Source organism: Malania oleifera, chromosome 13, assembly GCF_029873635.1.
Source record: "Malania oleifera isolate guangnan ecotype guangnan chromosome 13, ASM2987363v1, whole genome shotgun sequence".
NCBI classification, from domain to species: domain Eukaryota; kingdom Viridiplantae; phylum Streptophyta; class Magnoliopsida; order Santalales; family Ximeniaceae; genus Malania; species Malania oleifera.
The window spans coordinates 9,124,995-9,151,828 of record NC_080429.1 but is presented as its reverse complement, the minus strand read 5'-3'; the positions used below and the strand labels follow the sequence as shown (position 1 = coordinate 9,151,828).

Genomic DNA, 26,834 nt, shown 5'->3' with positions numbered 1-26,834 from the left:
TCATGACTTTGTACTTCTTCTTATCTTCTTGTTGATTATTACCTTTATTTTTGAATTGTGAACAATCAGCCATCCTGTGTCCGATTTTCTTGCAATTATAACACCTTATGCTAGATTCTCCTTTTTCTTTTTGCTTGCAAGGCCTCTTGTTCAATAATAATTTTCCAAATCTTCTTGTAAGAAGAGCCACTTCATCTTCATTGTCACTCTCTTCTTCCTCCACTATTTCTTTCTGGCTTGCTAATTTTAAGGCAATCCCTAGTGTCTTTTTGGGCTTTTCTACTTCAAGTGTTGAATTTTTCTTTTTGATCTCATATGTCATGAGAGATCCGATAAACTCATCAAGGGTGACCTTTGAGAGATCCTTTACTTCTTCAATACCTGTTGACTTTGCATGCCATGATTTCGATAATGATCGAAGGACTTTCTGCACATTATCTTCCATAGAAAAATCCCTACCAAGTGCTTTTAATTCATTTGTTATATTTGTAAAACGAGTAAACTTGGAAATAATTGATTCTCCTTCTTCCATTTTAAATATTTCATATTATTTTACCAACATATAAATTTTAGAATTTTTAACTTGAGACGTACCTTCATATGTTACCTAGAGCTTATCCCAAATTTCTCTTACGGTGTCGCACCCACAAATACGGTTGTTTGCTTCATCACTCACTACACAAGAAAGAAAGTTCTTGGTCTTCAAATTTAGTTGAACTAACATCGATTCGTTGTCTAACAACTCTTCAATTTGTTTAGGTACACCTTTGTCATCTTTGAATTAATAATCTCCCTTTGTGATAACTCGCCACATTTTAAGATCATGGGATTGGATGAAAATGGTCATTCGGTTTTTCCATGCTGGGAGTTGCCCTGCTAAATTTAGGTGGACGATCAACGAATTGTCCCTGGGTGAGTGGTGCCTCAATTGTATCCGCCATTTGATCTTTGCGTTCTAAAAATAACTCTAAACGTCAAGCGACTAGCTCTAATATCACTTGTCGGCCCAAGAGTGTGTCTAAAGGGGAGGCGAATAGAAAACTTTCGCAAATGATGTATTTTTCTACAAAACAATAAATATTGGCAAGATATAAGTGATTTAAATCACAATAAATTGCAAAGTAAATAACACAAGTAAATAAAGTAAATAAGATGGAGAAGAACTTAACACCGAGATTTAACGTGGTTCAGCACCTAACCTACTTCCACGCCTTAAGACCAACTCAAGGTTTGCCAAATCCACTATCAAATCTCCTTTCAAGACGGAGAAGCCTTTACAATCGGGAATCAATCCTAGCTGCTCACCAAGAGCTACAACAAGGAGTTCACCAAGAACCTCCTTACAAATGGTTCACCAAGAACCTTCAATCTCACAATCAATCAATAGTAAATGAAGAGAATACAGAAGATGATCCTTTTTGATATGATGATATAAAGTAAATTCTCACACTACTCTTTCGAGCAAATGATATATAACAAGAATAAGGTGCAAGGGAGCTTTGACCAAATATGAAAACCTAGAATGAATGCACAAATCAAATATTCAATAATAATGCTCCAAAAGGTTGTCAAATTCATTCTAATAGCTCATATTTATAGCCAAGAATCCCAGGTAGTCGTTATCTAACCGTTGGATGCTAAACCCCTTTGTTTGGCTTGAGAACTAGTCATTTTGTAGCCATTGGTCTTCAGGTGTCGATATTAATCGTTGACGAATTGCACTCAATTGTCGACAAGTGATCTGTAGTCATCGACGAATTACCCTTTTTCGTCGACGAGTGACCTAGGCTGCAAAACATAATATGCTACTGGAAAAATTCGTCGACGAGTCTCTCTCATTCGTCGACAAGTCAACCTTATTCATCTATGATTCAACCCCATTCGTCGATGATTGGTTTGGGCAGATTCTTATTAAGGCTCCTAGTTTATTAGTCGACGAATGCACTCCATTAGTCAACTAATCCCTTGTTTTTCATACTTAACAAGCCTTTGAATGAGTTACCCCATGCTAGGACGAGTGCATAAGAGTTATATTGAGTCAAATTGTGATAAAAGCTTGTCCTTATGATTTTCGAAAGGACCATAAGATATCTTGAATATGAAGGTGCCTTTGAAAACTTATTTTGATATCTTATGCATTATATTCAAAAAAAAAAAATATGAAAACTCATTTTGATGTTCTACACTAGTATGAACTATATGCACATGCATTTGCTCATCTCTTGCTAAGTTATTCTTACTAACATCATAAGCACAAGAGTTACAAGAAGCTCTACCACACACACAACACATTAGATATGTAAAACTTCATAAGGCTTTAGTTGGTTGTGCTTGAATCTTCCTTTTGTAAGCTTTGACTATGGCTTTATTTGAATTCATCTTATTCTTGTGCTTGCTTTGGTAATGACCTGTTCTATACTGAACTAGATTGTGTAGGTTGGTTAGTCCTGAGGGTCACAAATAGGTTGTTATCATCAAAACCAATTGGATTGAGATACCTTAGCCACTAAGGCTAACAATACTAATAGCTTAATAAAAAATACTTAGATAATTATATTATTCAAAATAATTTTGCAATATACAATTTTCATACAAATTAAATAACTAAATATATTTTTAAAAATAAAATATTATTTACTTGGACAGGTCAGTTGGTCAAATAATGGTTCACTTTCTGAGTTTAGTTGAATCTCATACTTAATAACCTAAAAACTTGGATAAAATCATTAAAAAAATTTAATGAGTTGACTTGAACAAATGTCAACAAACAAATTTTTAAAAAATTGAGTTTTCTTTATTTATGTAGCGCTCATACACACACACACACACACACACAGAAGAACTAACCAACTTTATAATTTTAATTTATGAAATTAAACTTTGAAATTTTACTTTATGCTTTTTTAACATCATTTTTGATAGGTAACTTAAATTTTTAAAAAATATTGAATTATATTTTTATTTGTTTAATGATGTGTTTAATAAATAACTTTTTATGAAAAATACATCTAGCAAACATATTGGAGCATTATAATTTTTAGGTATTTTCATGATTTATCAATAATTTTTATTTTATATACATTTTGACATTTTTAAAATAATAGTATAAGCATTTTGTTATACTAATGTGAATTGATTGACTCAAAGATTGGACCAGATAGATAGGCAATTCACAAATCGGTTAGATCTCTGTTTCACTTATTTAGTTTTCAAGATATTCTACCAACTAGTTTTTTAATTAATTTATTGAATTGATGGTATTTTTAAATATCATTTTATTAAGATTAAAAATTATTTTTCCATATATATTTAATGATTGATTAACGGACAATCAAAGAAAAAGTTTATTTTGTTAATAAAATTAAATCTAAGGGATTTTTTTGATAGTTTTTAAAAACTCAGGGGAGAAGTGTTGTATTCGAAAAACTTAAAGGGTACTATTGTATTTTAACCATAAAATTAAATCACAAGATTTGTTTGATAAATTTTAAATTTCAAGAGACAAAATGTCATATTGAAAATAAAAAATAAATAAAACTATTTTTACCAATGTACAGCCCCTTAAAAATTTTATTCATGTTTTTTTTACCAAATTTTACATTTCCCTTCGTTTCATTTGCAAATATTTTGAAGATGATGATCTTAAAATCATATCTTTTTATTATTGAAAAGGGGTTTAAAAAAAAAAACACTTAACACAGAGATTAGAAAGACAAAAATGACATCGTTTAGTCTGTTTTTTCAAATCATATTAATGAACTTAGTCTTTATGGCCTATTTGTTTGCCACGAAAATAAATACGGGATCGTCATGTTTGATGTACAGAGTGCCCAATCCTCCTTTTTTTTTTTTTACATAGGTACCTTCATTGTATCCCCAATCCTTTTTTTTTTTTTCCCTTTTTTTTATTCTTTTTTGAAACTTGAAAAATATCAAAGAAGGAATAATAAAAATGAAGAATACCAAATTTTCATGTTTGCTTATCAAGAAAGTTGAGAAAGAAATTAAAACAAAAATCAAGTCAACGAACAAAATTTTGATTTTTAACATTTTTTTTTTCTTAGTTTTTAATATAATTTTTTCATTTTTAATGATATTTGATATAAAAAAAAATATAATGGAAAATAAATTTTCTTTTTATTTTTTTCCTTTCCCTTTTCTCAAGCAAAATTTTTAATCCAAACTGGCCCTTAAACTAAGCATCGAGTATAACTAGCTACAACTTGCAAAACAAATAGTTAAATTGTAGTGAGACCAAGATTGATGTGCAAAAGATTTTCCGTGCTTAATAATAATGTTTACTAACCTCACTTTTGGAGAGACTTTTGATTTGGATTTATATTGGATTTCAATAAAATATAATATAAAATTACATTTAAATTTGTTCAAATCTAAATTTAAACTCTAAAATCCACTCTTCCAAATGTAGCATTACTGTATATCATCCCTATCCTAAGCCTCCTTGTTTAGGGATGCCCTTTATTTGGTAGCTGCTCTCTCCCTCTCTTCCTCTTTGTCACTAGGTGGCTAACTAGTGACTAGTTAAGGTCTCCTTGAAGATTTGATACTTTGGTAGATATATAAAATGAAGGAGTGAGGTATCTACCCAATCACTATCTCATCCCGGGATTCGAATTTAAGACCATTAATATAAAAATTTCTATTTTAATTGACCATATTTTAAAATATCTCATAGGTGATGCATCGACAAAATTCACATCGAGCATGAATCATGAGAATGCAAAGTTTCAAATTTTAATGGAATGTCTCATCCTTTTATATGTTTTGTTTAATGCAAACCTATCTGCCTATACAGATTTTCAACCTAATGGACAAGCTCCAATCTCTAGTAAGAACAAACCAGTAATGATTTTCATCCTTTTATATGTTTTGTTTAATGCAAACCTATCTGCCTATACAGATTTTCAACCTAATGGACAAGCTCCAATCTCTAGTACGAACAAACCAGTAATGATTTTCACCTCCACGGCGGCTAAGAATGGAGGAAGTCCCTCTGATTGTCAATGATTTTAGGCGTGCTGCTAGGAATGCTGTGGAAGCTGGTAATTCATCCTTCACATTGCAATGATCTTAGGCTAAGGCTACTGGCTTCCTTCTTTCTTTCTTTTTTTCGTCCTTGTCTTATACAATGATGTTTATTTAGTGTGTAGGTTTTGATGGCGTGGAGATTCATGGAGCTCATGGCTACCTGATTGACCAATTCTTCAAAGACCGAATCAATGATCGAACAGACAAATATGGTCCATCTCTAGAAAACCGATGTCGATTCGCTCTAGAAATAGATGAAGCAATTGTTAATGAGATGAGAGGAGATAGAGTTGGGATAAGGCTCTCACCCTTTGCAGACTATATGGATTCAGGAGACTCAAATCCAAAAGCCTTGGGCCCTCATATGGGTGAATCCTTGAACAAATATGGGATTTGTGCTGCCACAAGGTTGAGCCCAGGATGAAGACAATTGAAGAAAAAGAGTGATAAGACTCAACAGTCTTCTACCCATGAGAGAGGCTTTTAATGGTGCTTTTATTTCAGCAGGTGGCTATGGTGGGGAAGATGGGAACAATGCAGTGACTAAGAACCATACCGATTTGGTTGCTCTTGGGCGTTTGTTCTTAGCAAATCCTGATTTACCTAGGAGATTTGAGCTCAATGCTCCTCTTAACAAGTACAATAGGAGCACTTTCTACACATCAGACCCTATAATCGGTTATACTGATTATCCATTTCTCGAAACTCACTTAATTTGGTTTCTCAGAAACATCATATATTACTATTTTTATCTTGGTTTCTTAATCCATCTTGAAATTTATCCTTGGATACGTGATTGCATTGCATTTTGATTGTTAAAAAAATGAACAAAATTGTAAAACAATATTGCTTTTGAGGACAGTTTATATCTTTATTAATATGCAGATATTGCAAAAGTATGTGATTGATTAAGAGTAAATTTTATGGTTCAAATATACAAATTCTAAATAGGGTAACTCTAGAAAATGAATTTCTTCTCATAGATTGATAGTCCATTGTAATTGCACTTAATGATCACCTAATTAGTCATAAAAATCATACACCATCAAATTAAGATGAGTATATATATATGCAGAAAGCAAACAAAAAGAAAGTGCAATCTCTCTCACTTATAAATTTTCAATTGTATTGATAACTATGCATATCAATACAAATACATCATTGTCGTTCATTTTATACTAAATATCTATAAATTGAACCACCAAATGAATGACATTGATCATGCCAAAACCCAAGCATAAACCCTAAAAAAAAAAACACACACACACACAAAAAACGAAGGAATACACACACCACACACACACACACACACACACACACACACAACAAACACTTGCTAATTAATTAGCCTCCACCATAAGAAACTCCACGTCATTCTCCAACCTCTCCATGGCCGCACCATCTAAGGTAATCTCCAAATCAAATGCAAAATGTCATATTGAAAATAAAAAATAAATAAAACTATTTTTACCAATGTACAGCCCCTTAAAAATTTTATTCATGTTTTTTTTACCAAATTTTACATTTCCCTTCGTTTCATTTGCAAATATTTTGAAGATGATGATCTTAAAATCATATCTTTTTATTATTGAAAAGGGGTTTAAAAAAAAAAACACTTAACACAGAGATTAGAAAGACAAAAATGACATCGTTTAGTCTGTTTTTTCAAATCATATTAATGCACCTTAGTCTTTATGTCCTATTTGTTTGCCACGAAATAATACGGATCGCATGTTTTGGATGTACAGAGTGCCCAATCCTCCTTTTTTTTTTTTTACATAGGTACCTTCATTGTATCCCCAATCCTTTTTTTTTTTTTTCCCTTTTTTTTATTCTTTTTTGAAACTTGAAAAATATCAAAGAAGGAATAATAAAAATGAAGAATACCAAAATTTTCATGTTGCTTACCAGAAGTTGAGAAGAATTAAAAAAAATCAAGTCAACGATCAAAAATGGGGAAGTGTTAACATTTTTTTTTTCTTAGTTTTTAATATAATTTTTTCATTTTTTAATGATATTTGATATAAAAAAAAATATAATGTAAAATAATTTTTCTTTTTATTTTTTTCATTTCCATTTTCTCAAGCAAAAATTTTAATACAAACTGGCCATTAAACTAAGCATCGAGTATAACAGCTACAACGTGCAAAACAATATTAAATTGTAGTGAGACCAAGATTGATGTGCAAGATTTCGTGCTTCATATAATGTGACTACCTCACTTTTGAGAGACTTTTGACATTTTGGATTTATATTGGATTTTCAATACATATTATAGAATTACATTTTAAATTTGTGGCAAATCTCAAATTTACACTCTAAAATCCACTCTTCCAATTTAGCATTACTGTATATCATCCCTATCCTAAGCCCTCTGTTTATGATTGCCCTTTATTTGGTACTGCTCGCTCCCTCTCTTCTCATTTGTGCATAGGTGCTAACTATGAACTAGTTAAGGTCTCCTTGAAGATTTGATACTTTGGTAGATATATAAAATGAAGGAGTGAGGTATCTACCCAATCACTATCTCATCCCGGGATTCGAATTTAAGACCATTAATATAAAAATTTCTATTTTAATTGACCATATTTTAAAATATCTCATAGGTGATGCATCGACAAAATTCACATCGAGCATGAATCATGAGAATGGCAATTGCAAATTTAATGAATGTCTCATCCTTGTATAGTTGTGGTTAGTGCAAACCTATCTCCTATACAGATTTTCCACCTAATGGACAAGCTCCAAGCTCTATAAACAAAACCAGTAATGATTTTCATCTTTTATATGTTTTGTTTAATGCAAACCTATCTGCTATACATATGTTTCAACCTAATGGACAGCTCCAATCTCTAGTACTAAACAACCAGTAATGATTTCACCTCCACTGCGGCAAGAATGGAGGAAAGTCCCTCTGATTGCAATGATTTGGCGTGCTGCTAGGAATGCTGTGGGAAGCGGGTAATTTCATCTCACATGCAAGGATCTTAAGCTAAGCGACTGCTTCCTTCTTTCTTTCTTTTTCGTCTTGTCTTTAATACAATATGTTTTATTTTAGTGTTGTAGGTTTTGATGCGTGAGATTCATGGAGCCATGGCTACCGATTGACCAATTCTTCAAGACCGAATCAAGGATCGAACAACAAAATATGGTCCATCTCTAGAAAACCGAGGTCGAGTCGCTCATAGAAATAGATAAGCATTGTTAATGAGAGGAGAGGAGATAGAGTTTGGGATAAGGCTCTACCCGTTTGCAGACTATCTGGATGCCAAGAGACTCAAATCCAAAAGCCTGGGCCCTCATATGGTGATCTGGACAATATGGGATTGTTTTTTTGGCCCTTTGTTGGGCCCAAAAAAAACAAGGTTGAGCCCAGGATGAAGACAATTGAAGAAAAAGAGTGATAAGACTCAACAGTCTTCTACCCATGAGAGAGGCTTTTAATGGTGCTTTTATTTCAGCAGGTGGCTATGGTGGGGAAGATGGGAACAATGCAGTGACTAAGAACCATACCGATTTGGTTGCTCTTGGGCGTTTGTTCTTAGCAAATCCTGATTTACCTAGGAGATTTGAGCTCAATGCTCCTCTTAACAAGTACAATAGGAGCACTTTCTACACATCAGACCCTATAATCGGTTATACTGATTATCCATTTCTCGAAACTTCTACTTAATTGTATTCTCGAAACATCATATATTACTATTTTTATCTTGGTTTCTTAATCCATCTTGAAATTTATCCTTGGATACGTGATTGCATTGCATTTTGATTGTTAAAAAAATGAACAAAATTGTAAACCATATTGCTTTGAGGACCTTTAGATTTTATTAATATGCAGATTTGCAAAGTTGTGATTATTAAGAGTAATTTATGGTTCAAATCTACACATTCTAAATAGTGGTAACCTAGAAATGAATTTCTTCTCAGAATGATAGTCCATTGTAAATTGGCACTTAATGATCACCTAATGAGTCATACAAATCATACACTCATCAATAAAAAAAACAAAGATGATTATATATAGGCGAAAGCAAACAAAAAAAAGTGCAATCTCTCTCACTTATAACGTTTCAATTGTATGATAACTAGCATCTCAATACAAATCATCAATTGTCGTTCATTTTATACTAAATATCTATAAAAGTGAACACCAAATGAAGACATTGAGCATCCCAAACCCAAGCATAACCCCTAAACACAAAACACACCACACACAAAAACTAGGGATACACACACCACACACCACACCCCCACACACACACACACAACAAACACTTGCTAATTAATTAGCCTCCACCATAAGAAACTCCACGTCATTCTCCAACCTCTCCATGGCCGCACCATCTAAGGTAATCTCCAAATCAATGCTCCTCCCCCCACTCTTCCCCTGGTACAGGTACGCCATCCCGTCGAACTTGTTGTTGGACCCACTCCTCACCCTCTCCGGCGACCCCCACCCGAAGTCCACCTCATAAACCCTAAACCTCGGCGAGCTCCCCACAGCCACGCAGTTCACCCCCGCGTCCTTGTACTCGAAAATCACCGGCTTCTCCTCCCACTCCGCGTTCCTGCCCTCTATCGCCGCCGCGTCGTGCGCCTCTATCGCCTTTTGTATCATCCCCGCCGCCGCCTCCGCCGGCTGAGCTGCCAGCAGCCCCGCTGCCGTCCCCGTGAACACCGCCTGAATCAGGTTCCCGAAGTAGCTCTCCGGCATGGGCGGGTCCACCCTCCGCCGGCAGTCCACGAACATCGTGAACACCGTCGGGTCCTCCGGCCTCAGCTGCCTCGCGCGCGTCACGGCGCGCCACACGTGCGACGACAGTGACTGGAACGTCGAGAAGGGCCTGGCGCCGGCGGGGAGGTTCGCGTTGAGTTTTGACTTGATCGCGTCGATCGCGGACCCGGAGAATCTGAAGATCTTCTCCCGGATGGATTGTGGGCTCGGCTTTGCGTCGCCGTTGGATGAGGCCACGTTATCGGCGGGCCCCACCGGGAGATCGAGCTTGACTCTGGTGCTTCGCACTTTGGTGCGCTCGAGGAACGGCGGGGCCGACACAGTCTTGGACCCGCGGCAGATCTCGGCCCAGGAGCTCATGAAGTGCCACGTGGCGGTTCCATCGAGGATCGCGTGGTTGAACGCGCACCCTATCACCAGCCCGTCTCTTAACTTGGTGAACTGTAGCAAAACAGGGCGTGGGGACCCATTAGAGGAATATAAAAATAAATGGAGGGTTGCGATTTGCATCAAGGCACATGGAATAGTAAATATCAGCACGTGGAAGGCCCACAGAGGATGGTCCAACCGTTGTGGCTGGCGAATGTAGACAATAAAAACTCCGCGTCACCGTAGACGGGACTCTTGGGCCGTGGGCCCGCAGACGCTTAATATGCCGCCACAGAATCATCGTTTGGTGGAACCCATGGGCTCAACATTCAAGCTCTTGTAGATGGGGGGCCAACTGGGCTTGTCTGCCACGCTTTTGTATGGGCTTGTATGCCCATACATGTGAACCGTGGCCATATCAACAGCTTTTTTTTCCCCCTTTTGGAAAAGCTAAATGTCCTTTTCCTCATTTCATGTGTGTGTGTGTGTGTGTATATATATATATATATATATATATATATATATATATAGAGTAAAAAAAACATTCTGAAAATATTATCCTAATAAATAAATAATAATATAATAATACTCCTGAATTCAGACCACTATGAACCTTTCTAAGGATCTTAAGACCGACCAAATGGAATAAAAATAAATTTCATACGATAAGTTATTTCAAATGGTCATTTTATTGTTATGTATTTTTTTTAATCTAATTAGTTAACATTTTATTTATTCTTTTTTTAACCCATTCAGTATGTTCTTTAATGAAGATAATTTATTAGTTTAAGTAAGAAATATTTTTACTAGAAAAAATTACAAATGAAATTTAAATATAAAAAAAAAAAATGCTCATTTCATTTTCAAGTCATGCCTAAACTTCTCAATATGAATGTAAAGAATATTTTCTTTCATATAGAAGTGTACTTGATTTTTTTCAATATAAAAATAAAAATAAAATTTTTGGCTTTGTGATCCGGGTTAGATTGCGTCTCAATGGATAGATGACTTTTATCCAAATTTAAATTATGAAAATTCAAACAAAATTTCACATATAAATTTGGTGTTTGAGAAGATGAATTTTAATTATTAATTATTACTGTAAATTTACGAGAATTTGTATGAAATTTCAAATATAATTTGGACCATTTTTTTCTCAAATACTCACAAATCTAACGGCAAACATAAATTAATAAGTAATAACTTTAATTAAAAAAACGGCTGTAGAAAGAAATTTACCGTGCTACAAAACAAAGATTTGCTTTTTTATTTTTATTTTTACTTTTTACCTGCACAGCCAACAGCGGGCGGCGAAGACCTTCTAAGTTCAGGACTCCGTTGTACGGCACCATCTCCATCAAGTCGAGAGCGCAATTTTCGTCCGTCAGATCGGCGACGGCGACCCCGTCCGCTGCCGCTTCCGCCACCTCCACGCCGTCCATTTCGTCGTCGTACTCGACTTTGAAAACGCCGTCGTCGTACTTTCCCAGTCTCCCGGCGAGCTGATAATACTCTTCTAAAACTACCCCCAGCCCCTCCTTCAATTTCCCCACCGTGCCCTCGAAATCGCCCCCCTTGTAGAACAGCAACTTCTGGTTGTAGTAGAAGGCCAAATAGGGAAGATCAAATGTGATCAGCTGGCACTCTCTCCTCCCCACCCTCCTGCACGGTTTGACATGGGTTTTAGAAGTGACCTTCACCTTCGACAGCTGTTCTTCCTTCTTCCCTGCTTCGGCCGCCATGGATCAAGATGAAGATGATAAAAAACAGAGGTTCCGAGAAAAACCCAAATGCGAAAGAAGAAGATCAGAACAGGGGACTTTGAACTGTGGAGGAATTGACAGCAGGGGGGAGGGATGGAGGGGTACTTATGCAAAGTTCAATTAATGTGGTTGGGGGGGTTGCATTTATGGGAATACTTATGGGTTTTGTAGTAGCAGTTGTGGGTAATCAATGCCTCTCTTTTGGGTTTTGGATGAAAAAAACACACCGTGGGTGAATGGACGAGGACAAACAGTATCTCTCTGCTTTCTGGTGCGAGATTAATTAATGCAATTGTTATCAATTTTCAACTCTGATTTGACTTAGTCCTGCATTCATTACGCAGAGCTCCCTTCTGATCAGTCGCGAGTTTGAAGATCACAAACTGCCATTGACAATGAATCAATGATTTTGTTTTGTGGTAATTAGTCCTTGTAGTAGTTGCAAACAAGCAGAGGCTTATTGAGCTTCCACTGAGCAAATAAATAGGGATAATTTCAAACACAGAATTAGTGATAAGTTCAGCATTTTAAATTTACTTCTATGATTTTATGTTGTGAAAGAAATATAAGAGATAATAAAGTTTAAGTCACTGATGATTTGAATGAAAATATTTCTAAAAAATACAGAGCTAACAAAAACTTAAATCAAAATGCATTTAAAGGTTTTAGAAATGAGACTCTTATTGAGACAAGTCAAATTTTGAACTTCAAAGTAAGTAAGTTCATAAACTTCCTTAATAAATTAGTTAATGAGCTTATTGAATTAGCCTATTGTTGAGTTTATAATCAAGTTGAGTTACAACAGAGTATGACTGATTTTCCATCCCCAGGGTGTGATTCAGGTGGTAGTGTGGGCTGCGGGAGCGCCTCTCACGAGGTCAAGTGTTCAAATCCTCTCAGGTTCAAAAAAAAGTATGACTAATTTTCCAAGTTGAAATGAGCTGAGCTGATTATGTTCTAATTTAAATTTGATTGATGTTGTTTTGAACTTGATTATCTTATTGAATAAGTTTAATATTATTGTCAAACCACGAATCAATAATTTGCAAATGATTTACCAAGATCAAGGTTTTTTTCACTCTATATATATAGGTCTTCAATTTGGAGTTTTATTGAATTTGGATAATATGTAATATAAAATTGTACTAAAATTTGTACAAGTCTACCTAAATCCCAAATTCTTGATTATGCTTGAAACTTGGCTCAAGTCTCATTCCTAAGTTTGAACTTGATCCATTAAAATATTCAAGTAAAATTGAGTCAAATCTAGTTAGGGGACAAATCAACTCTGAATAGCCCGTGAATAGACTTGACTCATTTTCAATGCTATCAATGAAACTTAGTTGAGTTTTTCTTATGATTGATGTGTCATAATGAGTGTGACACACTTAAGTAGGTGAGTGCAATTTTCCAACTATAATTTTAGACACATAATGACAATACGGTAAGGGTGTTGTGTTTAAATGTAGGAGATTATTGACAAGATTGGAGAAATCGACAATTCAATTATAATATGATTGGATAATTCATCAAAATGTTTTTTTTTTTTTTTTGTGACACGTGATAGGAGAAACCAACAATTTAACAATAATATGACCAAATTTATTTTTAATAAAATATTTATTCACAGTCTAATAGTAATAAAAAAATCATCATTTTTAAAAATATTTTTAATAAAAATATTTATTTTTCTTCCCTAAAAAGTTGAATGTAAGAAATATTTAGCATTAGGTAGCAATAAAATGTTTATTTAGTTCTTGTACAAATGTTATTCATGTACACAATTTATAATATCATTCCTTGTTTAATCAGATCATACATAAATACACACACATTTAGTTCATTGATTCGGAACCCTCTACTTAAATATAAAATGTTATACCGAGGTTTTTTATTTTCTTATAGTTTTTATTATATTTAAAATTTTACAACCAAATATCCAAATGCTATTAATTTTGTACTTCAATAATTTATCATTGTTAGCATATCTCCCTAATTAAGTTGATTGACCAATCTCCATGATTTGGTCAATCTCCATGATTTGTGTAATGAGAGCATGATTTATGTAATTAACATTAATGACATTAATGATTTACCTTTGTGACCTTACCTATTTCACCTATAAAAGGATGACCCTTGTACAATTTTATTTACAACTCTTTCTTTCTTTTCTTAGTTTTAACATGGTATCAGAGCCAAGTTTAGTTCTTGACCGCTAGTTGGTGTCTTTCTTTTGGTTCCGCCACACTCTCGCCATTGGAATTCCAATACCATAAATCGATTCCGTTGCTCCATAGTTTTTCGCTTGGTGCAAAAATCATTTCGATCCGACGTCGCACACCTCATGAGCCTGGTTACCAGCAGCCAGATAGCGTCGCATTTGCTGCTGTTCGCCATCATCTCCGGCGACCTTCCAGCAATTTTCCAGCCACCATCCATCGCCACCTTCGGCGAAGTTGGTTTTCTTTGACTAGTTTTTCGTACTCATTCCATTGACGCCCTCCTTTTGCTCTGAATCGGTCAGCATTATCATTTTTTTATTTTTTTTTTCCTGTTATGGCTTCTTTAAATGATGTTGCTCGCCCTATAGAGATTGTTTTGAATGACTCCAACTATAATGTTTGGGCCCAACAAATGTCAGTTTTTCTGATTGGTTGGAAATTATGGCGTTTTGTCACTGGAATAAAACAAAAACCCACAAAAACTGACAAGCAAACCATAAAGGAGTTTGATGAGGCTCTTGATGAATGGGAAAGTACTCACTGTAAGATTCTTTCCTAGTTTATTAATACATCAGTTCCTTCCATTCAGAGTACTTCCTAAGTTTCAGAATGACAAACTTGCTTGGGATTTTTTGGCAAAACGATACCACTATAGTAGTAATGCTGCTCTCGAGTTTCAGTTAGAAACTAGGCTTTCCCAGATGCTTCAAGAACCTGGATAGTCTATTGCCGAACTTCAAGCTCAGGTTAGTAGCATTTGGGACCAGCTTTCTCAAGCTGACCCTGTTTTTTCTAATGAGTATTTGATTAAGTTTTTTGCTGCTTATCGAGATCGTCGTCAGTTCATATATTTTATGATGCATATCAGGGATGAATTTAAGAATACTCAAGCATCTTTGTTACATCGATCTCCTCTTCCTACACTTGAGGTTGCTCTTACGGAACTAATTTTTGAGGAGACACGACAACAAACTAGTCGGGTTCATTCTACCGATATGGTCTTGGCTACTGCTCCGTCTAGCTCATCTACTGTGGCGACTCCTGCTGCAATTGTTGCTTCTTCTAAATCGCGTCGTTTCAATGACCAATGCCACTATTGTAAGGAAGACGGCCACCGTATTTCCGATTGTCCTAAGAAGAAGGCTAAGGATGCTAGGGATGTAAGGACATGAACCTGAGTGGGTTCCTACATATAAATTTTTCAACGAATACAGATAAATCTAAATTATTTTTATTACCAGAGCACTAATTAACTTTATTACACATATATGTCTCAACTATTAAAATGAATATTTCTAAAATTCTAAAATACACAAACATATTCTAAATTATATTATGTGAAATTTTTATTCTACTCTGTCCTTTCTACTCTCGCCCATGCACTTGCTATGCCAGATTTTAGGTATACTTTTCAAAATTATCTGAAATGTAAAAGAATGATTGGGGTAAGATGACGCTCAGTAAGTAAATAAGATTATTATTAGTGTGTGACCAAAATGAGCTTTTATAATATTATAATTTTGTAAAATAATATTTAATACTATAATTGTTGACTTTTTGAGTCCGATCTCTATTTTGATGTTGACAAACTACCAGTGTCTTATGTGTGCATTTAGTGCGAGAACAGATTTTCATTTCAGTACAAACATAAGATACCGAAAGATGAAAGTCAGCAGGAACTTAAAGCTCACATTAATCTAGTGCATTCCATGGAACTGAAGAGCAAGACAGAAGAAGACGTACATTTACTATTGAAATTGCATTTGTTTTTATATTCTGGCCTGTAATAATGTATTGCATGCATGATGTGAATGGATAGCTCAGAACGACCATAGACAGACCTTAGAGACCAACAGTTTACACAAAATCTAATTTCTAAGATAACTAACTGGTTTGAGTTAAAGATCAGAGCTAAAACGAAGTTTACAAAAACTTCGGTCGACCGACACCAGATTTTTTGGACAAGTTAAAAAGCTAAAAGACATATATTGACTTTAGGTCCCAAATTATCACATAAAAAGTCTCTATAATCTTAGAATCAATTATCATGTGAATAAGTGTGACTTCATAAGAAGAATAGGACTGAATTGCACAAGTTTGGTGTGTTCGGTCGACTGAACCCCAACACACAGAGAACTTCGTTCGATCGAAGTTCCTAAAGGTCAAAAGTTTGACCAGTTGGTCAACCAAACCAGGAATGTACTCCAACGCCCTGGTCGACTGAACCTCCCTAGGGTCAACAAGTTTACTCTTCGGTTGACCAACTAGAAATGAGTTACAATGCTCTAGTCAATCGAACCACCTCGAGGGACGTCTCAACTGTCACGCCCCGAACCCACAAGTGGGTCCCAAGTGTGAATTTAGTAACCTAACCTGTCTCTATATCAATTTAAACATACATGATACAATACAAATAAGCGGTCCGATCCTGTGGGGTTCACGGTTGCCCTATATACATACACATACCAATTCATACTCATCAGATACGCAGTGAAAATATGGTCTTTTATACATAAACAATATCATACAAGAGTCTACACAAATTAGGATATACATTCTCAAAATAGAAACATACCCCAGGCGTCTACAAAAACCATCCCAACAACCTGGATACCAAAACTCGTACCTAAAGGTACTAGTAGTAGCTACAACACCCCTTGCTTCCGAATGCTAGGATGCTACTTATCGCTACCTGAAGGTCCTAAAAATATTGTACGTGCATTCAGGGTGGGACACCTCTCAGTAAGGAAGAAAACAGTTTATATCAGTGTGTGGCTTACCAGTGTCATATTACATACTTCATAACATTATACATACGATACAGTTTGAAACAATTCATACAGTTTCATACAAATACATATAGTTCCAGTATTTTCACAAAAACCATTCTAGTTCATATGATACCCAATACACATACATACATACATACATACATACATACATACATACATACGGTCAGTGTCGTCACACTAGTACGCAACTACACAAGGTCACCCCGTCTCACAGCGATTACACTGCTACATACGCAACTACGCTGCGACGCCCGAGGCCCAATAGTGATTACATTCCTCCATACGCAACTACACAAAGGTCACCTAGTCTCACAGCGATTACATTGCTACAGATGCAACTACGAAGTAACGACTCAGGCCCAATAGTGAGTACATTGCTACATACGCAGCTACACAAGGTAACCTAGTCTCCCAACAATTACATTGCCACATGCACAACTACGCTGCGATGACCTAAGCCCAATAGTGAATCCATTGCTTCATACGATGTAGCATATAGCTCACACCACTTTGGTGACCAATCGAAATTAGACTAGTGATATTTCACACCCTTGGATATAGAGCTGGTCACTCTCGGCGTACGGTAATTAGCCGCCCCTAGCCGATTTCACAAAACTTGGAATCATTTTGGGACTCACGTCCCTATACATTTCAGCGTACGGTAATTAGCCGCCACATAGCTATTTTAGAAATATCTGAAACAAATACATACATCCATACATACCACACTTAATAGGTTTACGACAAATCATATCATTTACAATTTCAAGTATACAATTTATGCAAATATGGATTATGGTCACCTCAATAATACAGTTTTAACACAGCCAATAGTTTTCCAAACAAACTAGAGATGATACCCGAAATCCCCAAAATTTCCCAAATACTGTAACCCGAAAATCCCGCATTTTTACCTGATAAATTTCCCCAAATAAGTTACGAAAACATACATATGATCATACCCTACAAGCTTACCGATCATGATTTCGAAAATGGACTGATATAAACAGAATCCCCTTACCTCAACCCGAATTCTAACTCCGAACTCTATAGTCCTCAAAACTATGAACCGAGACTCCAAAACCTACAAACCACAGTACAATACATGCTTACAATCCATACTACTACACATATACTAAATCAGAAATGAAAACTGAGCCTTACCTCGATTTTAGCCCGAAACCCGAAAATCTCCGAAATGAGATTCTGATCCACTAGAAAAATAGAGAATCCTTCACTGATCCTCACAGTAACTTCGGATTTGCGATTCAGGCGACATATGGCGAAGAAATTTATAGAGAGAGAGAGAGAGAGAGAGAGAGAGAGAGCTTCGAATCCTAGAGAGAGAGAGGGGAAAACCATAACTTAGCAATGAAGCAACCCAAAATATCCTTTTATAAGCCTTTGACCTGGGGAATTTTGTCGACGAATTGGGATCCTCGTCGATGAATTCTTCACAAGATTCGTTGACGAACCAGATATTTCCATTTTTCTTGGGCCTCTCGGTATTCACTCGTCGAAGAGTTTTTGAATTTCGTCGACGAGTTCTTCACTAGATTCGTCGACGAATTATGGCCTCGTCGACGAAGTCTGCAGAATTCCCTTTTTTCCCCTCTTTTACATAATTAACCCATGCACCACGATTCGGGTTCTTGCAATCTCCCCTCCTTACAAAAAATTTCGTCCTTGAAATTTGCAATCTCTCGTTACAAACACATTCATACTACCACATACATACATACTCTGAAGTGAAACGATGATTATCAATACACAGTCCCTCTACGATACATACATACACACTCTAGAGGATATGGAGAACATTTATACGCAACCCCGTTTCAATACATACATACACACTCTAGAGATTACGGCGGCTATTTATACGCAGCCCCATTACCATACATACATACCAACTTTAGAGCATACGGCGACCATTTATACGCAGCCCCGTTACGATACATACATACATTCCCTCACTTATGGCAGAGGAATACCATTGTTACATACATACACGGTCTCAGGAGCTTACAATACAACAGGACTCTCCCAGAGACTAACCACTAAATACAATACTATAACAGAGGTTTACATACATACATACATACATACATACATACATACATAGTCGTACCACCCTGTTATCCAAATACTACTCAAAACAACTGCGGATACTTCCGGCGTATTTCCGTCTCTAGTTCCCAAGAAGCTTCCTCAACCTCGTGGTTTCGCCACAATACCTTCACTAACGGTATTTCTTTGGTACGAAGCTTCTGAACTTTACGGTCCAAAACCTGAACAGGTATCTCCTCATACGCTAAAGTATCCCCAATCTCCAACTCATCACAACTAATAACATGAGCTGGATCCAGCACGTACCTTCTCAGCATGGATACGTGAAATACATCGTGGACCCTCGAGAGTGCTAGGGGTAATGCAACTCTGTAGGCTACCAGACCCACTCGCTCGATAACCTCGAATGGTCCGATATACCTTGGGCTCAACTTGCCCTTCCTTCCGAATCTCATCATTCCCTTCATCGGAGTGATTCTAAGGAATACCTTACCCCCCACCTCGAAGTCCAACTCACGGCGACAAACATCTGCGTAACTCTTCTGCCGACTTTGAGCCAATCTAATCCTCTCCCGGATTAAACCTACCTTCTCAGATGCCTACTGCACGAGTTCAAGTCCCAATACAAAAGAGATCGACACCTCCTACCATACAAAGCCTCGAATGGTGCCATCCCTATACTAGCCTGGAAGCTATTGTTATAGGCAAACTCCACTAGTGGCAGAAACTGAATCCAACTACCACCGAAGTCTAATACGCAAGTCCGTAACATATCCTCCAAGATCTGTATCATCCTCTCCGACTGTCCATCAATCTGGGGGTGGAACGTTGTACTGAATGTAAGCTTCATCCCCAATGCTTCCTGCAAGCTCTTCCAAAATCGAGAAGTAAATCTTGGATCCCGATTTGAAACAATGGACACCAGCACTCCGTGCAGTCTAACTATCTCCTGCACATATAGGTTCACTAGCCTACTCAAAGGGCAGCTGACCTTCATAGGCAATCCAGTGGATTTCGTCAATCTATCCATGATTACCCAAATAACATTCTACCCGTGAAGCGCTGATGGCAATCCAGTAACAAAGTCCATGGAAATGTGCTCCTATTTCCATACCGGAATAGGCAAAGGCTGCAACGGCCCAACCAGCCTCTGATGTTCAGCTTTTACCTGCTGACATGTCAGGCACTGCTCCACAAACCGGGCAATATCCCTCTTCATACCACTCCACCAGAAAGACTTGCGCAAATCCCGATACATCTTCGTACTACCCGGATGTACTGTATATAGAGAACGATGCGCTTCCTCCATAACCGTATTTCTGATCTCATCATCATTTGGGACGCAAAGCCTGGTCCCAAATCTCAACACACCTCTGTCAGAGATGTTAAAATCCGCAGCCAAACCCTGCTGCACTTCCTCCAGAATCTCAGCTAACTCTACATCATTAGCCTGCGCGGCTTTGATACGCTCATACAAGGTCGGATGAATCACCAAGCTAGCAATGAAAGTTTAATGATCACTGGACACCATTTCCACGCCAAGGCTTTCCAGATCTCGTCTGACATGATATTGAGCTACCACTGCAGATACTGCTGCATGTTCTGACTTCCGACTCAATGCATCAACTACCACATTAGGCTTACCTGGGTGATAACTGATCGTGCAGTCGTAGTCTTTAATCAACTCTAGCCACGACCTCTGTCTCATGTTCAACTCCTTCTATATGAAGAAATACCTGAGGCTCTTATGGTCAGTGAAGATCTCACACTACACCCCGTACAGTTAGTGTTGCCAGATCTTCAATGCGTACACCACAGAAGCCAACTCCAAATCATGCGTAGGGTAATTCTTCTTATACTCCTTAAGTTGCCGAGATGCATAAGCTACCACCTTACCCTGTTGCATAGGCACACATCCTAAACCCTTCAAGGATGCGTTGCTGTAGATCACAAAACCCCCATCCCCTGAAGGAATGGTTAATACCGGAGTAGTAACCAGCCGGTGCTTCAATCCTGAAAGCATTGCTCATAATCACTAGTCCAATTAAACTTCACTCCCTTCTTAGTCAATCGTGTCAGAGGTCCAGACAATTTATAAAAACCCTCCACGAACCAACGATAGTAACCCACCAGTCCTAGAAAATTTTGAGCCTCTTGAACACTCTTCGGTCTAGTCCAGTCGACCACAGCTTCGATCTTGCTAGGATCGACAGAGATACCGCCCTCAGACACCACATGGCCTAAGAACGTGACCTGATTCAACCAGAACTCACACTTTTTCAGCTTAGCATACAACTTCTTCTTCCGCAGAATCTGTAGCACTAATCTCAAATGTTCCACATGCTATTCCGTACTCCTCGAGTATACCAGAATGTCGTCAATGAATACCACTACAAATCGATCTAGGTACTTATGAAAAACCCTATTCATCAAATCCATGAATACTACCAGAGCATTTGTTAACCCAAAAGGCATGACCAAGAACTCGTAGTGGCCATATCTGGTTCGTAAAGCGGGCTTTGCTACATCCTCAGATCTAACCCTCACCTGATGATACCCAAATCGTAGTTCGATCTTTGAAAAGACCTGCGTTCCCTGCTGCTAGTCAAAAGGATCATCTATACGAGGCAAAGGGTAACAGTTCTTCACCGTCACTTTGTTGATCTCACGGTAGTCAATGCACATACGCATCGACCCGTCCTTCTTCTTCACAACTAATACTAGAGCTCCCTAGGGCGAAACACTTGGTCGAATAAAACCTTGGTCTAGTAGTTCCTGCAACTGCTCCTTCAACTTTCGAAGTTCTGGTGGAGCCATTTGGTACGGAGCTTTAGAGATCGGTGCCTTACCAGGCAGCAACTCTATCGCAAACTCCACCTCACGATCTGGAGCTAAACCGGGTAAATCATCTAGAAACACATCTGGGAATTCACTGACTACCCGTATATCCTCTAGTCTTAACTCATCCCGCGGCAGTTCCTTCATAGAAGCTAGGTACCCCTGACATCTGTCCAAGAGTAGCCTCCTCGCCTGTAATGCCGATATAATCTGTGGCGTCAAACGCACACACGATCCCACAAACTCATACTCCTACTCCCCAGGAGGTCTGAACACTACTACCTTCTTCCGACAGTCAATCACCGCATAATTGGAGAACAACCAATCCATTCCCAGTATGACGTCGAAATCTGACATGTCGTATACTACAAGATTTGCCGGTAGTAGTCTCTCCTGAATCACAATTGGGCAGTTTCTTAACATCTTTTTACAAAGCGTTACACTCCCAGTTGGCGTAGTTACAGACAGCATCTCATTCATCACACAAGTTTCCGCCTCACACAACTTCACAAAACTAGCAGATATGAACAAATGGGTTGCCCTCGAATCAAATAAAACAACAGCTCTATTTGAAAGCAATAACATGGTACCTATCACCACGTTCCCAGTGTGTTCCGCATCTGCTGGAGTAAGTGAATATACTCTCACCGGAGCCGTGGTTGCCTGGTAATTCACCCGAGGCACCTGGTTACTTCCACGATTCTGGCTCTGTGCAGGCACATCCTTCCTTGGTTCTTGGCAGCTCTTCGCCATGTGGCCCAACTTGCCACAGTTGTAACAAACACCCCAGAATGGCTGACACTCGCCCTCGTGCCATTTACGGCACTTAGTACACGGTGCGGATGATGGATCCCCCTGAAAACTCGGTCACTCGGTGTTCTGCCGATAATCAAAACTGTAATTCTTCTTCTTCTTCCACTGAATCTGCTGATAACCACTCTGAGGACCAAAAGATACTGGCCTCTTCCCCTGAACCTGCACCACCTCATCTCCCTGAAGGTCGGTCTCAACTATGGTGGCTTTATCCACCAGGACAGAGAACTCATGGATCTGCAGCATCCCCACAAGACGGCGGATGTCCTTCTTCAGACCCCTCTCGAACCTACGAGACTTCTTGTGCTCATTCGGGACCAAGTACGGCGCAAATCGAGATAACTCGATAAATCTGGCAGCATACTTCTACACTGTCAAAGTACCCTGTATCAGGCCTGAAAACTCATCGGCCTTCGTATCCCGAGTGGAGACCGAAAGTATCTTTCAAAAAATACCTCCTTGAAACGGCCCCTTGTCATACTAGATGGATCAACTCTCTACCTCTCCAGTAGGCTCACTGCCGTCCACCATCGCCCCCCGGCTCTCTAGTCAATTGGAAGGTAGCGTACAAGACCTTCTGCTTCTCAATGCAGTGGAGGACTTATAAAATCCTCTCGGTCTTCTCGACCCAGTCCTCCACCACTATCAGACTGGATCCTCCCGTGAATGTCGGAGGGTGCATGCGTGTGAACCTCTCGATGGTACACCCTACATCAGTAGGAGAGCTCTCTCGTCTCCTAACACTCCGCCCAATCTCTCGGATCACCTGTCTCGCTAAACCACGAGACACAGAAGGAGACTCATCGCTTGCCGTCTCCTCGGAGCCACTTTCCAAGCTATTATCCTTGGGCTCTATTCTAAAAACAGAATAGGAATCGGTTAGAATTCCTATATCGTACACAGTTAACACAATCATAGACCTAATCATGTCAGCTACTACTCTCACAGGTCTAAGCCTGTCCTGTCACACCGATACGAAAGTCATCAATGGTCTGCCTTGCTTTTATTGGAATCGTCATCCTAGGAAAAACACAGAATACCGCCCAAAAATCCCAATCTAGCAACAAAACAACCCCCGACCAACACTGCCCATTTCCTACATCCTATACTCTGGTATGTACACATCAATACTCCTAACCAAGTCTAAAAGACCTATCAACCTGGTTAGCTCTAATACCAAGCTGTCACGCCTCGAACCCACAGGTGGGTCCCAAGTGTGAATTTAGTAACCTAACCTTTCTCTATATCAATTTAAACATACATACAAATAAGCGGGTTCGACCCTATGGGGTTCATGGTTGCCCTATATACATACACATACCAATTCATACTCATTAGATACGCAACAGAAATATGGTCTTTTATACACAAACAGTATCATACCAGAGTCTACGCAAACTAGGATATACATTCCCAAAATACAAACATACCCGAGGCGTCTACAAAAACCATCCCGACAACCTGGATACCAAAACTCATACCTAAAGGTACTAGTAGTAGCTACAACACCCCTTGCTTCCAAACGCTAGGATGCTACTTACCGCTACCTGAAGGCCCTGAAAATATTGTACGTACATTTCGGGATGATACACCTCTCCGTAAGGAAGAAAACAGTTTATATCAGTGAGTGGCTTACCGGTGTCATATTACATACTTCATAACACTATACATACGATACAGTTTGAAACAATTCGTACAGTTTCATACAAATACATACAGTTCTTGTATTTTCACAAAAACCATTCTAGTTCATATGATACCCAATATGCATACATACATACATACATACATACATACATACATATGGTCAGTGTCGTCACACTAGTACCCAACTACACAAGGTCACCCCGTCTCACAGCGATTACATTGCTACATACGCAACTATGCTGCGACGCCCGAGGCCCAATAGTGATTACATTCCTCCATACGCAACTACACAAAGGTCACCTAGTCTCACAGTGATTACATTGCTACAGATGCAACTATGAACTAACAACTCAGGCCCAATAGTGATTACATTGCTACATACGCAGCTACACAAGGTAGCCTAGTCTCCCAACAATTACATTGCCACATGCACAATTATGCTGCGATGACCTAGGCTTAATAGTGAATCCATTGCTTCATACGATGTAGCATATAGCTCACACCACTTCGGTGACCAACCAAAATTAGACTGGTGATATTTCACACCCTCGGATATAGAGTCGATCACTCTCGGCGTACGGTAATTAGCCGCCCCTAGCCGATTTCACAAAACTTGGAATCATTTTGGGACTCACGTCCCTATACATTTCAGCGTACGGTAATTAGCCGCCACATAGCTATTTTAGAAATATCTGAAACAAATACATACATCCATACATACCACACTTAATAGGTTTACGACAAATCATATCATTTACAATTTCAAGTATACAATTTATGCAAATATGGATTATGGTCACCTCAATAATACAGTTTTAACACAGCCAATAGTTTTCCAAACAAACTAGAGATGATACCCGAAATCCCCAAAATTTCCCAAATACTGTAACCCGAAAATCCCGCATTTTTACCTGATAAATTTCCCCAAATAAGTTACGAAAACATACATATGATCATACCCTACAAGCTTACCGATCATGATTTCGAAAATGGACTGATATAAACAGAATCCCCTTACCTCAACCCGAATTCTAACTCCGAACTCTATAGTCCTCAAAACTATGAACCGAGACTCCAAAACCTACAAACCACAGTACAATACATGCTTACAATCCATACTACTACACATATACTAAATCAGAAATGAAAATCGAGCCTTACCTCGATTTTAGCCTGAAACCCGAAAATCTCCGAAATGAGATTCCGATCCGCTAGAAACGTAGAGAATCCTTCACTAATCCTCGCAGTAACTTCGGATTTGCGATTCAGGCGACATATGGCTAAGAAATTTAAAGAGAGAGAGAGAGAGAGAGAGAGAGAGAGAGAGAGAGAGAGAGAGAGAGCTTCAAATCCTAGAGAGAGAGAGAGAGAGAGAGAGCTTCAAATCCTAGAGAGAGAGAGAGAGAGAGAGAGAGGGGAAAACCATAACTTAGCAATGAAGCAATCCAAAATATCCTTTTATAAGCATTTGACCCGGGGGATTTCGTCGACGAATTGGGATCCTCGTCAACGAATTCTTCATAAGATTCGTTGATGAATCGGTGGCCTCATCGACAAACTAGATATTTCCATTTTTCTTGAACCTCTCGGTATTCACTCATTGATGAGTTTCTGAATCATCGACGAGTTTTCACTAGATTCATCGACGAATTATGGCCTTTTCGACAAAGTCTGCAGAATTCCCTTTTTGCCCCTCTTTTACATAATTAACCCGTACACCAGGATTCAGGTTCTTACATCAACTGTTTGGTTGACCAAACCTTTAAGTTCAAAAGACCTTGGTTGGCCGAACGGAGATCAGAAATCGCCTCAAGTCTGGTCGGCCGAACTCGTAGTTCAAATTCTCCCTAGTCGACAGAACTGGGCACCACGGTCAATCAAACCATTAAGATGGTCAACTGACCCTCTCGAGTTGCCCAATTTTTTACCAAGTTTAAACGAGATTAATTTTAATTAAACATCATTAATTTTTTTCTCAAATGACCTTCGTGTCCCCAACGGTCATATTTTTCTCTAAGTCTATATATACCCCATCATTTGTCTTAATTAGGGTGAGATTAGCAAAATCATTAAGAAAATTTTCTCTCAAATTTTTATATCATTTTGGTCATATTCTTTCAATTTTTTTCAAAGTATACTACTCATACTTTCTCTCTCTATCTCATTTAATTACTGCATTTTAATTTTCATATGTGTATGTTTGCTTGTCCACTGTTATAATTATTCGCATGCACACATTTAATTTAAATAAGATACGCGCGTATGTCTGCACTGATAACTTAATTGTTTTACATACATGCTTTCAATATTATATCAGATATGAACTATGGTGAATCGACGAAATGTTTTAAATTAGCAGAAAAGTTTTAAATGTTCAATTCACCTCCCCTTTTGGGATCACACAAAAGTCAACAATAACTTCAAAACTACTTTTAAAATAAATATAAATTTCAAAATTTTAACATAAAACTTTTACCATCAACTATAGCAGTAAAATCTTATATTCATATATTGTAATTGTTAAATTAAACTTTTA

The 26,834-nt window shown here is 38.0% G+C and overlaps 1 protein-coding gene and 1 pseudogene across 1 annotated transcript; one reads left to right on the top strand and one right to left on the bottom strand.

Annotated features, from left to right (window-relative positions):
• The first annotated feature begins 839 nt into the window (after positions 1 to 839).
• Positions 840 to 8,722, top strand: LOC131145677 (12-oxophytodienoate reductase 2-like; annotated as a pseudogene).
• Positions 8,723 to 9,262: 540 nt separating this feature from the next.
• On the bottom strand, positions 9,263 to 12,058 carry LOC131146568 (BAHD acyltransferase DCR). Its single transcript, XM_058096237.1, has 2 exons — positions 11,443 to 12,058; positions 9,263 to 10,225 (listed from the first exon to the last, which is right to left on the bottom strand). Exons 1-2 carry the CDS (start codon positions 11,893 to 11,895, stop codon positions 9,332 to 9,334), a joined length of 1,347 nt encoding a protein of 448 aa, XP_057952220.1. The 5' UTR covers positions 11,896 to 12,058; the 3' UTR covers positions 9,263 to 9,331.
• Positions 12,059 to 26,834: the final 14,776 nt, after the last annotated feature.